This window comes from Durio zibethinus, chromosome 23 (genome assembly GCF_047325235.1).
Source record: "Durio zibethinus cultivar Kanyao isolate XHJ-2024 chromosome 23, ASM4732523v1, whole genome shotgun sequence".
Lineage (NCBI taxonomy): Eukaryota > Viridiplantae > Streptophyta > Magnoliopsida > Malvales > Malvaceae > Durio > Durio zibethinus.
The window spans coordinates 5998951-6014222 of NC_143184.1; the positions used below are offsets into that span (position 1 = coordinate 5998951).

The following is a 15272-nucleotide window of genomic DNA, read 5'->3' on the forward strand; positions in this document are numbered from 1 at the left end:
AAAAGAAAAGTAAAACACAATAAATAAGAAAAGAATTTCATGTAAACTTAATAATCTGTTTTTGAAGCATCATAACCGGAGTTTAAACTCTACATTGGATTTGCATGCATGCAACCTTGTTTAAGTGATCTCATTTTCTATAACAAATTATGAATACTAATAATAATATGATGATTTTTGTATATATCATTATTTTAGTGTATTTTCAACTATAAAAGTTACTTTTTAACTAATGAATTTTTGGTTAAAACGCAAATAACAAGGAGTGAATTTTGTTTATATTTTGCATATTAATGATTTTGTATTTTGATTATAGCCGGTGTATGAAGCTATCTAAATATTATAAGAAATTTAATTAGGAGATTCACTGCATTGCCAATGGAGTATAAAATTTCACAAGCAAATTTGCACTTTTTGTTTATAACTGTCCATATAATTATATATAAAATATTAATTTTAATCTAGAAGTTAAAATATATATTTAATGAAATGTAAACTTAGGAAATTAACAAAACTTGTTTGTCAAATTTTCGCATTTTTAAATTATGTATTGAATAATATATGTAATCCTTAATTAGAATTCTTTTTAATCTTTGAATTTAAAATATATATATATATATATACATTTTTATTTAAAGAAGACCAGTAAAGAATAATTATATGCTTTATATGTAAATATATATATATATATATTTTAAAACGCCCAATGTTGTATACAAAAAATAAATAAACCCTAAGCTAAAATATATACACACAATCTTTTAACATCCAACGTAACATGAGTTGTATCGTCGAAGGCAAACACCACACCAACATCACAAATCAACAAATGGCAGTTCTTTTTTTTTTTTTGTGTGTGTTTCTCTAAAGTATGCAACATTTTTCATAGGAAAACCATATTGTTGTTATCATTAATCTCAAATCTCATGTCCTCCAAGTTGGAAGCCACCCCATGAACATGATGATCTCCAAAGTTGTTTTCTTCCATGCTCATGTCCCAAAAGAACTCGTAATCATCATTAACTTTGGAGCTAACTTCATTGCTGTAGGGATTGTTGTTATTGTCCTTTTCCTGAGAAATATTGTATTGAAGCAGGTTTAGCAAGCTTTGGCCATGGCTTTGGTGGGCAGGTGTGGTGGATAAAGAGCTGATTTGTTGATACCCACAAGGCATGCTTGTTTGGTCTGTTAAAGAAGGGGCACGAGTTGAAGTCTCGAACATCATCGAGGGGCTGAGTTTGGTGCTGTTCTCGCCCTTGCTCTTGTTAAAAACTCTACATAAAACCCAGTCTTCCTGTCACATGACAAAAGATACTACTCTTATGAGCCGAAAATAGAGTACGACCACTAACATTTAAAAAAACTATCATTTATATTTAAATCATCTACAGTTCATGTCATTGTGAGTGATCAAACTGATGCAGTCTCAAAACAAAAAAAAAAAAAAGATTTATTTAATTACGTTTATATATAGTAAATGCATATAAAAAAGTAAAATAATTGAATTTGATTCTCTATTTAAACACACTATATTTTATTAAAAATATATTATAACAAAACGTAAACAATATATATTATATTCCAATCAAAAGGGAAGTACACAAGCAACAATACTTGTAATAACTAAGTATCATGCCACATGTATATATATACATATTCCAAATCCGCATGTAAAGAATAATTTTCATAAAAAAAATATTTTCACATGAATAATTAAAATGATAATGAACGTATATATATATATATACATATGTGTATATATATATATATATATATGCCTTGGTGATAAGCCCCAAACATCACTCTCTTATGCTATTCCTTGGACAACTTGATTATGAGAACACGTGGAACAGAGCAAGTGGACAACTTGCATATGGCCACTAATTTTTGTTAAGTTTCCTTAGAGAAAACACGATATTTTATTCACATACATATGGCTGCAATTATCGACCTCTCTCTCTCTCTCTCTTTCTCTCTCTCTCTCTCTCTCTCTCTCATAATCATTTTCTACATAAACAGGTATGGGATGAGTATAGTTGAAAAGAGCAGCGAGTGAAACTGACCTTAGGAGGCATATGTGGGGTCTCGAGGCGAAATTCATGCATGATCCAACCCGTTTTGATTCCATTGGGAGCTCTGTTCCTGTAAAACACCAATGTCTTTCTCATCCCTACAACCTCTTGTGTTCTTGGGTCGACTACCGTTCGATCCTTCCCTGTTGCTTTCCAGTACCCAGATGTCGTTGCCCGATTCGTTCGGAACCCCGTGGCGTACTTTCTGTCACGAAAGCTGAAGAAGTACCACTCGTTTGCGTTCAACTTTGCCATCTCTTTAATTTAATCAAGTCCCATGCGTACACAAAATACATAGTTTATTGATTATAATTAGTTTAATTTCATTCCTAGTTAGACAGTACAAATTATATAGAATTAATTATATAATCTATCTAAGAGACAGCAAAATGGGTGAGTTTACATCAAGCTTTGCTATGGAATTTTATTTTTCTTTCAAAATCAACAAAAAAAAAAACATCTTTTCACTAACTTTTTCGCCTTACTTGAATTACTGAGAGTGTTGCCAAGTCTTTGTCACCTTATGAGTTATGTCTAAGAAAGCTAAGGATTTGTCTGGCTAAGGGAAAAAATTCTATAAGAACTAACAATACTTTCTTTCTTTGCCTTGGACGATAGTATTAAAAACTTAAAAGTGATGTTTTGGAGAATTCTGAGGAAGCAAACACTCCCTTAGTAATTGCTTATAACAGCTAATTGAGATGAAGTTTGTCTTATACTTCGAATATCCTAAATATACAAACTTTAAGACAATAACTAATAGTTACGTACAGACTTCTTTTTACTAATCGATTTATAGTTAAGAAATCGTATCTTATAAGTTTTTAAAGAATCCTATCTTTTCATTTAACCTAAAAAAAAAACACCACGGGTCAATAAATTAAATGCGAAAAAGAAATTTAAAGAGACAAGTGGCTTCTATTGATAGGTCACATTTTAGTCCAAGATCACACTCAACATTTAGCGATTATGTCTTATGTAAATTTCTCTATTAAAGCAATGACCAAGTAACTTAATTAACTGGCATGAGATTGCAACAGGACTTGCCAATTTAGTCTATCCACAACATTATTCCTAATGAACACGACTACATAAATTGGAAAGTGCACGAGCTAGCACAAAGACAGAGAGAAGTAGAGAAATTAAGAGGATATATAGGCAAAGGTATGGTATATTGCGTATGAATACCTTATATATCTACAGTCTCTGCTTTAAATCATATATAGAGGATATATAGGCATCGTCACCCTATTTGACAAAGGGAAAATATGCAAAACTTTGAAAAGATGACCACTTGTAGGTTTTAAAGGAAAATATATATCCATGATTTTATTAGGCTATAGTTAGTAAAATGTCTAACCCGAATCAAATCAAAGGGTGGAAATTTTTTTTTGCTTTTAGGTCTTGCAATGTGCCGAAACAAAAGCATAAACAAAAGAGAGAAAAAAACAAACAATCCTTACCTACATGACTCAAGAAGTGGGCATTCTGTATTTCTATTCAGGGGAATGAAGATGAATAAAATTACAGATACATACATACATATAAATATATATATGTTTATGTATATGACAATTGCATACATATATACTTAGCTACATGCATGTGTATATGTTTCTATACGTGTGTGAGTATATATATTCTAAGAAAATTCATGTGCTTCCTTTCGCATTCTCTCTCTCTCTTTCTCTTTCACTCTCTCTCATAGGAAAAAACGTGTTTACTTGTCTGCTGTTTCTAACAGCTAACATGACAGACGGCACCAAATGTTTGCCTGCGCACTGTACCTGAGAGAAGAACTCAATAATTTTCCTCCTCTCTGTTTGTCTTTCAAACATGTTAAAACACACGCCAACAACAGCAGCTAACAGACCTTCCTAGTTTACTTAAACTGTTAATATCAAGCAAATGATTAATGTTTTCTTTAGCTTTAGTGAAACATTAATTTTAGCGAAAAGCCGAAAGGCGGAAACATCCTGAATTCAGGGGAGGATAGAATCATAGAAAACGATGAAAGAATAAGATTCCAAAGCAACCCTAAAGGGGAAACCATGGAAGGAATTTAATTTGTATAATTGATAAAAAGGAGAGACGACCTACCAGGAAGCTGCCATGGCTCACATGAATGCAAATCAATTTCCACCAAAGTACCCTTCAAGACTTCTTCATTAGCAATCTTTTTGTAGAGATAATGGCAGACCAACTCCTCATCGCTTGGATAAAACCTAAACCCGGGAGGCAGTGTAGCTCCAATGTCCCTTAGTCCCATATTTATGTTGCCAAGAAGGAAAAAAGGGAGGTGGTGGGTGGGAAATAAATTAGAAAAAGAAACTTTATTTTTTTCTTTGAGATCTTCGGTATGGGAGGGGAAATTTTTAATGAGTGAATAAATTTAAGGTAGGAGATGGAATTTAAATGAAGGTATGGTATGATTTTCTTTGTTTAGGACTTGAAAATATCATATGGAAGAGGGAAGGTTTGCATTGTGTGTATATATAGCTAGTTTGGGATGACAATTAAAACTGCCTTTGCCAGTCAGAATTTCTTACAATATTCTAGCTAGCATGTGTAGGGATAGGGGCATGCTTGTGTAACTTGTTAGCTATAATTGGGAAATTTCAAGAAAAACCAAAGTTACAAGAAATCTACTTTTATTGTGGGTGTTTTGGAGGGTAGATCAACTGATCATGCCAATACATTCATATGGACAAGATCCAAAGAATTTTATTACAGAAACACTCCAAAACACCCCTTTTTATCTATGATATTTAAATGGATTATTTATGTAAAATAATAAATACAAGATAAAAAAAATATTCTAGGGGTACTGCATATATATTTATAAAAGCCAGGGTATATATTTAACAATATATATAATTCACTAACTTGAATGGAAATTAATCCCTTTAAAAGGAAATATTTCATCAAACCAATCATACACAAGGTACAGTAATTTCCATGGTCATTATCATTTACTTTTGTTTTGATAACGATTCTACTTTGTGTGGTTTATAAGTTTCATTAACCTTTTGCATTTTTTTCTGATTATTTTGTTTCACTGTGTCTTTATATATAAATAGTTGCTATTCATTGGACCACGTGTCACCAAATATAAAGCAAAAGAGTAAAAGAGAAGCTAAGTAGAATTTTGCAGACAAAATAAATTATTCTATTGAACAATTAGAAAAAGATTATTCAATATTCAGCAGCATTTTAATTAAATAGTATGATGCCAAAGTGCTTGATTTCATTGGTTAAAAAATAATTGCAAAACTTGCCAATTAAATCCAAGGGTGGGCATGTACTTATTTTTCATACTTTTGAAATAATAATTAATTGGTCGGACAATTCCGTAAAAGGGGGGCCATTTTTATCATCTTGATCAATAGAAAAGGGTTCAAAAAGCCTAATGTCCCCAACCACGTGAACCATGATTGGTCTCTCAGCAAGAACACAGACAGCTCAAGGGAAAAAAAAATAAAACAAAAAGAAAGGAATGAGAAAATAAATAATCAGAATTAATAGCTGGAATAATTTAAAAAATAAATAATGTTAGTAACTACTTAAGAGAGAGAGTCCCGTCTACTCAAATTTTGATCACATAATTTTGGATGGATGCAAATGAAATACCAGTGGGCCTCATGGCTTGTATTTGATCTGGGGTCCACTAATGATGAAGGACTTCAGACCCATCATATAAGAAACACAAAAAAATAATAGTGAATTTATATTTTTATATTAAATAATATTATTCAATCAATAATTAAGGTAATTTTTTGTCAACAAAAATTTAATATTTATGAAAAATATTTTACAAGTAAAATTCTAAACAAGTGCATTCTTAAAGTCATTTTAAAAAGAGATTAAATTCGAATAAAATCTAATAATAAAATCGTTTTATAAAAATAATAATAATAATAATACAATTTGGTTGATTTGTCTTTTTTGAAGTTTGGGTAGTGTTAGAAAGGCAATAATACTAATAATTTAAATAACTATAGAAATGAGGACAAAACGATACTTATCACAACATGTGTCATCTGATGATAATAATTAGGGGATGGTATATAGTAGATGATGACTGGACTGGCGGTCTCCAACACTACACAATTAGATTGAAATAATGGAGTTCCAAATTTCATTATTACTATACTAATGATTGTGAAAAAAAAAAAAACTTTAGATTTAATAACAATATCTAAATATACAAATATATTTATACGTACATATTGATAGCAAAATATCGATATTTCCCTTGTGATTTTCTGAAAGGGGATATAACTTGCTTAGGCGGTCGAGGTGGCTACCTATCTAGATGAAGAGTCATTATCTGCATTAGATAATAATTATTGCATTATTATTAGAGAAAAATTAACTTATATAAAAGAATTTTATACATTTTTTAATTATTAATTTTAATAAATTTAAGGGAATTATTTTTCTTTTTTCATTTTTCTTTCTCATATTTTAGATTTATTGAGTTCAATAATTAAAAAAATATAAAACCTTTTGATTTCAAATTGATGTTAGTTAACCTCTCTTATTATTATTATTATTATTATACAGGTTAAATTTTGATTTTGATCTCTTTGATTGTTGTCGGAAAACAAGGATAATATTTAATGTGTATCTATTTGGCAGCACATATTTATGAGCTGATCATGAATTAGCATATGAAAGTGAGCTTCTTGTCATAATCATAATCTAATTAACTTTGGATTATCAATCAATGTTTCATCAAACAAAAAACCATAAATGACTAAATGAAAAAAACTTGGACAGAAATAATTGACTCAGAAATTTACAAGAAATAGAAAGATGCAAAGAAGAAGAGTCAAAAGTTGGTCATTCAGTTATATAAATGGTTGAGCTTATATACAACATACATACTATAATATAATTTTTTTATAAAAAAAAAAAATTATTATATTTAGTATCAATATTTCTTTTTTTTTTATAAATAAAAAATTAAGACCTAAATTCACGAGACGTGGAAGGCGCCGGAAGACATGTGATCCACATATTAAGGTACACGTCACAAGGAGGGGATGACGTACCGATTATTCTAAAATAAAATAATGGAGAGAACAAAATGATTGTCGTGAGTTAGTTCTAGGGTTAGGGATTTGTTTTCCAATTGGGGGGGGAGGGGGAGGGGAAGTTGATGTTGGGCGATGAGTGACGGCTTCATATTCCTCTTTGGAACCAATAATTTCCATTTTCCAATCTCTCTGGCCCTTCCCTTTCAAAAGTGTGTCTTTTTTACTTGATACACTTCCATAAGTTATGGGCTTCTCATTCATCTCATCCCCAATGTCCCGTCATTAATTGCTAAGTTACATATTTTTTCCATCTGGATTGCGCCAACTCAGCCCCCTCCGAAAGCATGTCTCGGAACCCCCACGTGGCTTTCTCTAATGTCCTTTCGCTACTTGTTCTTAGTTAGCGATTGGTCTTATCAAATCATCAATAATCAACGTGCTCCATATTTATGCCTATAAACTAGTATGATTTCATCGCTAATAACATGATTTGTTAGTAAAATATATGTTAAATTTTTAATTTTAATAATTATGATTTAAATTTTGATAATTTTAAATAGTAAAAGAATATTATAATTTCAATGATTATCTTAATATTTGCATACTCAATTGTGGAGGAAAATTTTTTTTTTCTTTCAACTTGTTTAATTATGTTAATTATTTTATTATTCCTTAATTAAAGGACGGTCTTATACGAACAAAAATAGGGAATAGTTTTCTTCTTTCCTTCGTCTTCCTATATGAGTTAATTATGGAAGAAGAATCAAAGAACCATGCACTGCCCTTTTAATTTTTATCTTCATATTTTATAATATATGATTTTTTTTATTTCAAGATGCAGTAGCAATATTCCTCCCATTTTTATACAATCCTTTCTTTATTATATTTTCTGGTGGCTGCATGATATTTTAAGCTTTATTTACTATTATTTCCCAGCAATTTCCTAAAGAGTTATAACATTAATTAACTGTATAAATATGAAAAGGATCTTAGAAAAACAAACCCAGACAGCAGCCAGGCAGGCAGGGGGGTAAGTCTTAAAACTTTATCTAAAAATAAGTAGTATTTTTATAAAGAAAAGTTGGCCGAGTCATGGTGAAATGGCAGAGGATATATTGATATGAACTTTACCCTGATTCTCAAGAAACGAAATAACTTTTGGAAATTATATAATTTCTTCTCTGATCCATATTTGTCAAATATTCGGGAATAAATTAACTTTATTTGCATCTTCCATGCATAACTTTTTTTCAAAGAAAAGTAATCTTTATTCACTTTATGCAGCACTTTTGAAATTTGTGGTAAGTTGATGAAATCGTTGTTGAACGGTGACTAATGCTACTTTTAATATGATCGAACTTTATCTAGAAACAGACTTTCCTTCTGCTTTTGTGAACAGATAAAACATGTTCAAGCCTACCTTTCTGCAAATCTATAGGCAAAAAAAAAAAAAAAAACCTTTACTTGATTTTCTTTATCGTTTGTTTTGCTAACCCATGGCTGGGTTTGAAACAACATTTCTTGTTCGTACTATAATTAAATATTTTTACTGTTCATAAGGTTGGTTTTCTTTTAATCATCAAGCCTTTACTGGGAAGGGTTTATTATATTGTCTACTCATACCTCAATGAAAATTTACATTACATTTATAAATCGTTCATTAAGAGAAATTGTTGATTACATAAAACAAATTTAAATCTTATAAATAAAATATCCAATCATTATCAATTGAATCAATATCGGTGACTTGTCTTTAAATACAGTAAGGAAGCAATATCCCATATTTATTCATTGTTTGAAAAATAATAGGTGTTGGCTCATGAGATTGTTATCCTTAGAGTTCAATGTTATTATGATCTGAAATTTGACTACTTAATTCATATCTTTTCAGTAATATATATATATATATATATACCAAAAAAAAAAAGATATATTTATAGAAGCAAACATTCAAAACAAGAATGATTCAAGGAAATATATATCTCATCATTCAATGTATTAGAAATTCTGTGAATGTGAAGATTTTTTTATTACATTGAATGAAGATTGATTAATCTCTTAAATGATAATCCTACTATACCTTAAGGATATTGGTTAGCCAGACTTCAAACAAAGATAAACTAAACTTCAAAGGACTTAAAACAAGTTTAATTATCATGCATGCACTTTTTTTATGATTAATTAACAGTCATAAATTAGCCGCCTCATTAAACATCTCGCCATTGGCCTTTTTGAGTTGAAAAAAATTCTCATCACTACGTCGGCAGACCTAAAATGATTTTTGCAAATTAAGAATGGCATTGATCAACTTGTACAAGAAAAAAAAACATCGTGCTTAAAGTCAAGTCTAAAATTCTTAGGCATAAGATTAGAATCGTTTCTAAGATTAAAAGTTTTAAATTCGAATTTTAATCATAATTCAAAAAACAAGGAAAAAAATAAGCACTTCTTTTATCAACAAAGCTACAGTACGTAGATTTGAAGTGATTTGATTAAAATGCTACACTCGAAAATATATGATTAGTTAGACACATATCCTCATCAAAAGGAGAAAAAAATAACATAACTTTTGTGTCCTTTTCAAACTAATAAAAAAATTATTTTGAAAATATGTAACGACATCAAAAGACTGGGTTGATAGCTTGAAAACGAGGGAAATTGTTATCTACAAGTATAAGCATCGTTGATCGCGCAGCCAGGGATGTGATTGGCAGTCATAAAAGCATTCCCGACAATTGTATTTACTAAGCCAATTTGTCACTAAAGTTAATTATAGGGATTTTAACTCAAAAACTATCAGTCAACAACAGTACTAAATAATATTTGCTGATCAATATACAGTGACAAAATAATTTTATATGCTTTTGTAGGATTTGATGCTTATATGACCATTGGTGACGTTGAAGGCTTGGGCTGCCGACAGGTGGAGAATTATATGGATGATAATATATGTTGTGTGAAGAAGAAGAAGCTAGGTTTTGTGATTGCAGAGAAAGCGTGTAATGGAGAAGGGTTGAGGTGACTTATCTGAGTTAAGACGCGACCGGCTTCTTCTTATTTTAATTTAAGCGCCGCAAATGTTCTTGAATGAGCCCACACTGAGAGACACCACTGGAAGAAAAGAGAAAAAGAGAAAGGAAAGATAAAAAAAAAAAAAGAAAAGGTTTTTATTCTGGCAAAAATAGAACACCATGCGTAACCATCACATGGAGGATTCTTTTTCTTTTTTTTTTCAAAGTTATTTCAATCTCAAAAGACCCACATATCCAAAATCAAGAACCCATGAACAACATCATGGGTTTTACGTGGATGAGACAATGAGACTGCACCAATCTATTGATTATTTGGTTGGAAATCGGGAAAAAGAAAAGAAAAAAAAGAACCCTAGATTTGAGGGAGGGCTGAAAATCAATTTAGAATATTCTGGATCTTGAAAGCTATTGTTCACCTAACATATTAGTATAAGGCATACAAACTGATCTCTGATCATTCTCATCCAAGCTGTTGTTTTCACCTCCAATCTATTTGAGGGTTAAGCACTCAAAGGTGTTGAACTTGCTCTGAAATCTGATCTACGCTTGTTTGTTTCTTAATAATTAATCTTGATATCTCTAGCTCTGTAGGCTGTACTTGCATGTTCAATAATGGAGAAAGAGAGAGGTAGATAATCATACAATAGAGGGAGAGAGCTATCAGATTCAGGAGGTGCCAAAGTTGCTGTCACAGTAATAATCCTCTGGATTTCCGTGATGTTAACCAAGAAAGATCATCAGTCTGACAGTGATCTTCTTCTGTCAGCTCAAACTATTTCCAGAGAAAATGAAATTAATTACAATCCCTTGCAAACTATGCTTTAACAGGGAGAATATTACACTATACCACATCATAAAAACATCTTAGATTATTAATTTTACATGCTGTCAGAGACAAAGAAGACGCGTGTATTGTACTGCTTGGCTGTCGATTAATATATATTGACAAATAACAATGTTTTCACAGGCCTAATCAAATCAATCAATATGAGATTCTATGTAAAATGGCCTACCATCTCCCATAATTAAAAATTAAAGAAGCATGCATCTGCAGGCCATAATTCTGTTCTAGTTTATAACATCTGCAGGTCTTTGATTGCCCTTTGGATTTAACTCTGGGATCCACACACATACACAGACACCCCCTAATCCAAAACCAAATTATTAGCTAGTGTTTTCAAATTTACCCATTTTCTTCTACCACATTGATGTTTATTTTGGCAGGTAGCTCCTATGAACTAACCTACAATCAACCCAACTTCTTGTCCTGCATTTTATTTTCTTCTACTCAAGGATCTAATCTCACTTGACTAATCAGATCAAAACCTTGAGTGTTTAATCAAACTGCTAGCCTTCATTGAATCTAGAGATTTAAAATGGAAATGATCAAGCAAATATGGTATATGCCACCTTTAGTCCTTTACCAACTAGGGCTGTCTGTTTAATCAAAACCCCACTTCATCCTTTTTTTGAGTTGTGCCTGTCAGCTTAAAAGACAAAAGTTTCATACTCCCAGCCCCTCTGGAAACGATCCAACAATGGTCGCTCAAAAGCACACGAAATTAAAATAAGAAAACAACCGTTGATACGCCACCTCACAATGACACCAACAACAAAACAATACAGAATCTTAAAGCAAACCGTTCAAACAACCTTTAAGAAAACTTATCCGCCTAACTAGACTCTGTTAGTCTAAGCTCTTTCCTAACAACAGGTCAAAAAATCATTAAACGATAGCTAAAGTTTTTGTGAGTATTCCCATCCTCTCATCTGCTTCTTTTCACGTAATTCTAAATTGAAAGCAATGGAACACACAGAATTATAATCAAACAAGAAACAATAACCAAGTATGTCACTAACATCTAAGATATTTCCTAAATATTAAAGAAACATCAATTTTTTTTTCTTGTGTGAGAATATTTGCATTTAAATAAGAGATTTGAGATTTACAGGTTACATGGATTTGTGCATATATAGACACTATTTACACGTGGATTTGAAGAAGCTTTCAAAACTGCTGTTGCAATTTTATATTATCCCAAAATTCTGATGATGGTGATGCCTTTCAAATTCATTATTAAGCCTCAAACGGAATTTTTATCCAAATTATAAATTATATTTGCAAAATTATGTAAAGGGTTTCTCTCTCTTTTATTTAATTCTTGCAGTCACGCATATTCCCTCAAGCCTTCTGTTAAATACCCCTGTGCAGAGATTCCTATACCCCATAACTAAAAGATGAGTTTTTTTTTTTTAATTTTTTTTTAATGTTGATTAAGTATAAATCCAAGAGGCCTTGGAAAGCTTTGGAAAAAGTTACATCAACATGATTAGCTTGTTTCATATCATGTTATTTGATTAATATTAGTTTAATAGTAAAATTCTAAAAATTAAAAGCATCAATCCAAGTGGGAGTAAAAGAAAAGGAGGCGGATCGAGAGGAACGAACTATACAATCTTGCTACCTGGCTTACACATCTCATTCCTGCATTTTGGGGGGAAAACAGAAGAAAAAGAAAAGCCCCTGATTTCTATATATCTACTCTTCCATGAATGGCTAACAATGTGAAAAAATAAGTTAATGGAAGTAAAATAATCATTGCTGAAAAAATGGGATTATAAAAAGAAGGGTTATTAAACCCTTTCATTGCCCAAGTACGAATCCTAAGCTGTCAGCTAGCAAGAAATAATGGTGAGTAGTTGTTGGTTTCCATGGGTTGGACAAAGACATCATCAGCACCATGGGCTGGGACGTTTTAGGCAGGGTGGCTGTGCTTGGTAGTCAGCATCCAGATGACTGAATGAATCACTTGCAAATCATGTGATGAATCCCTTGCAAATCATGTGATGAATCCCTTGCATACTTTTGGATTTGATCCATTCCTTTGAAAGATTGGACAGTATTCCAATGCACGCTATCTTAATGATACATTTTTTCTAAAAAAAAAAGCAGCAAATGCTGACTCTGAATTAATTAAGGTAACTAAGAATTCAAACCATTATTGAAAAACAGATATGATCAACTGAGCATGGTCTAAAAATTATGAAACCGGTTTCAAAACTAGATAAATCAGTAAACCAGCACTCGCTATTGAACAGCCGCCCATACACACCAACGCTCTGACCATCACGAGCATATATGGATATTCAATTTTCACGTCCAATTTCTACAAACAACCAGCTGGAAAACAACTTAGCTAAGATAATAAAATAAGTATATGCAATCTGATCAAATGGATAATGCTGAAGAAACCCAAGGATGCAATGGGCTTTGTAACTGAAACAATTGGCCCAGACAATCACTTGATGAAAGCTTTCGACCTTATGGCATAAACAAAAAGTTCTATATTCTAATTGGATTAATGTTCTGCCGACATATCTTATCACATTTATGAAAACTCAATAAAAATATGACAAACTCCTACTGACCACCTAAGTCTACAACATCATGGACCCCAAAAAATAATCATTCAACAATGAATTGTCCTAATTATGAGGAGCGGGCAACAATAATCCAGTTTCTCCATATAAGCCGGCTAGAACTCATATCTGCACGGAAATCACAAGACTCTAAAATCTTGCTGGTCCTACTTATTTCTCTCTCTCTCTCTCTCTCTCTCTCTCTCTCTCCAGTTAGTATGACAATACGATTGATGTACCAATATTGGATACGCAAAATTTAGAAGATTTGACATCAGCTCTCATTGATGATGATACTTGCAAACTCAATCAAAGAGAAAAATTCACCGTAGAGACTGTAGGAAGTAAAGACGGAATAGAAGCATAAGCTTCTCTAATATTCACTAATTAAATCAAAGGTCAGATGGCTATTGTCACAGCTTGTCACCCCAAATCATATTTACCGGTGTGAGCACCATGTTTCATTGAATAAAATACAGTCCCCTAACAGCATAGATGACTTTCTTAGGAATGCATTTATTTCTGATAGAAGGTTGATATCGTTACTTTTGACCAAATGGTCATGTCTCTAAATTCAACTGATTTTTTTTCCTCATGTGCTAAATTTCATCAACTGCCTAAAATTCGAAGCCACAAGGCATATCAGCCAAGTTAATAAGAGACCATATCAAGGACTTTCTCTCTCCACATAGATTTGCAAGTAATATCAAAGATAAATTTAAAACTAATGAATGTTCAGCCAAGTTAATAAGAGACCATATCAAGGACTTTCTCTCTCCACATAGATTTGCAAGTAATATCAAAGATAAATTTAAAACTAATGAATGTTGCAGCGGCATCAATTATAACCCTTCTAATCTTTTAAGATTCCACTAGGTGGCAGTGCCCCAGTGTCAAAAACCTTAACATTCTACATTCCAATCTTACAATTTGATATTAATTCGTTAAACCAGTTGGTTCAAATCTTAGGCAAGATATATGTACATTATATATATATATATATGTATGTATGTATGTATCAAACTGACTTATCTTATTTATGAACTAGAAAGGTCACATATTTTTCTAAAGAAAACCATCAATAAATTGGGCATCACAAGGGTCATTATAGTTAAAATTAACAAAATAAACTAGCATTTATCTTCTCTTTTAAATTTGTTTTAACAGTTTACATTCTTAAGACTTTTCTAATGAGAGAAAAGTCTTAAAAAATCTTTATTAGTTAGTTTGCTATTTTCAAAAATTTATTAAGTTACAAGTATTGGGTCATATATATATATATATATATATTAGGATCTTTTAAATGTTCAATATTTCAAGGGGAAGTTTTTTATTACAATATATACATACATACAAACATATATATATATATATATAATTTCGAGGGCTTATAAATGTGGTCAATGGCCATTGGACGTACAAAAAATTGACTTTCTAAAGCATTTTGTTTTCTAATATTTATATATGATATTTATAGTGGAGTTTAAAGTTTTATTCTCAATTAAAAAAAAAAAAAAAGATTTCAGCAGGACTAACATTCCAATTTCACAATATTTCATCAATATCTTTGGTATGCATATTCAATTGCTCTAAGTTAAGGTCCAGGTCTGCATAACTTTATAAAGTTCATTTACAGTGGTTCACTTCACTTTAAACATGGGGAGATCAAAAGGGAAGTACTGAAACATTAGATTAGAAAGTTGATA

The 15272-nt window shown here is 31.3% G+C and overlaps 1 protein-coding gene across 1 annotated transcript; it reads right to left on the reverse strand.

Annotated features, from left to right (window-relative positions):
- Nucleotides 1–646: 646 nt before the first annotated feature.
- Nucleotides 647–4483, reverse strand: LOC111314322 (NAC domain-containing protein 21/22-like). The gene is made up of 3 exons (XM_022915547.2): nt 4173–4483; nt 2064–2329; nt 647–1294 (listed from the first exon to the last, which is right to left on the reverse strand). The coding sequence occupies exons 1-3, from the start codon at nt 4339–4341 to the stop codon at nt 884–886; spliced, it is 846 nt and encodes a 281-aa protein (XP_022771282.2). The 5' UTR covers nt 4342–4483; the 3' UTR covers nt 647–883.
- Between the last annotated feature and the right edge of the window lie 10789 nt (nt 4484–15272).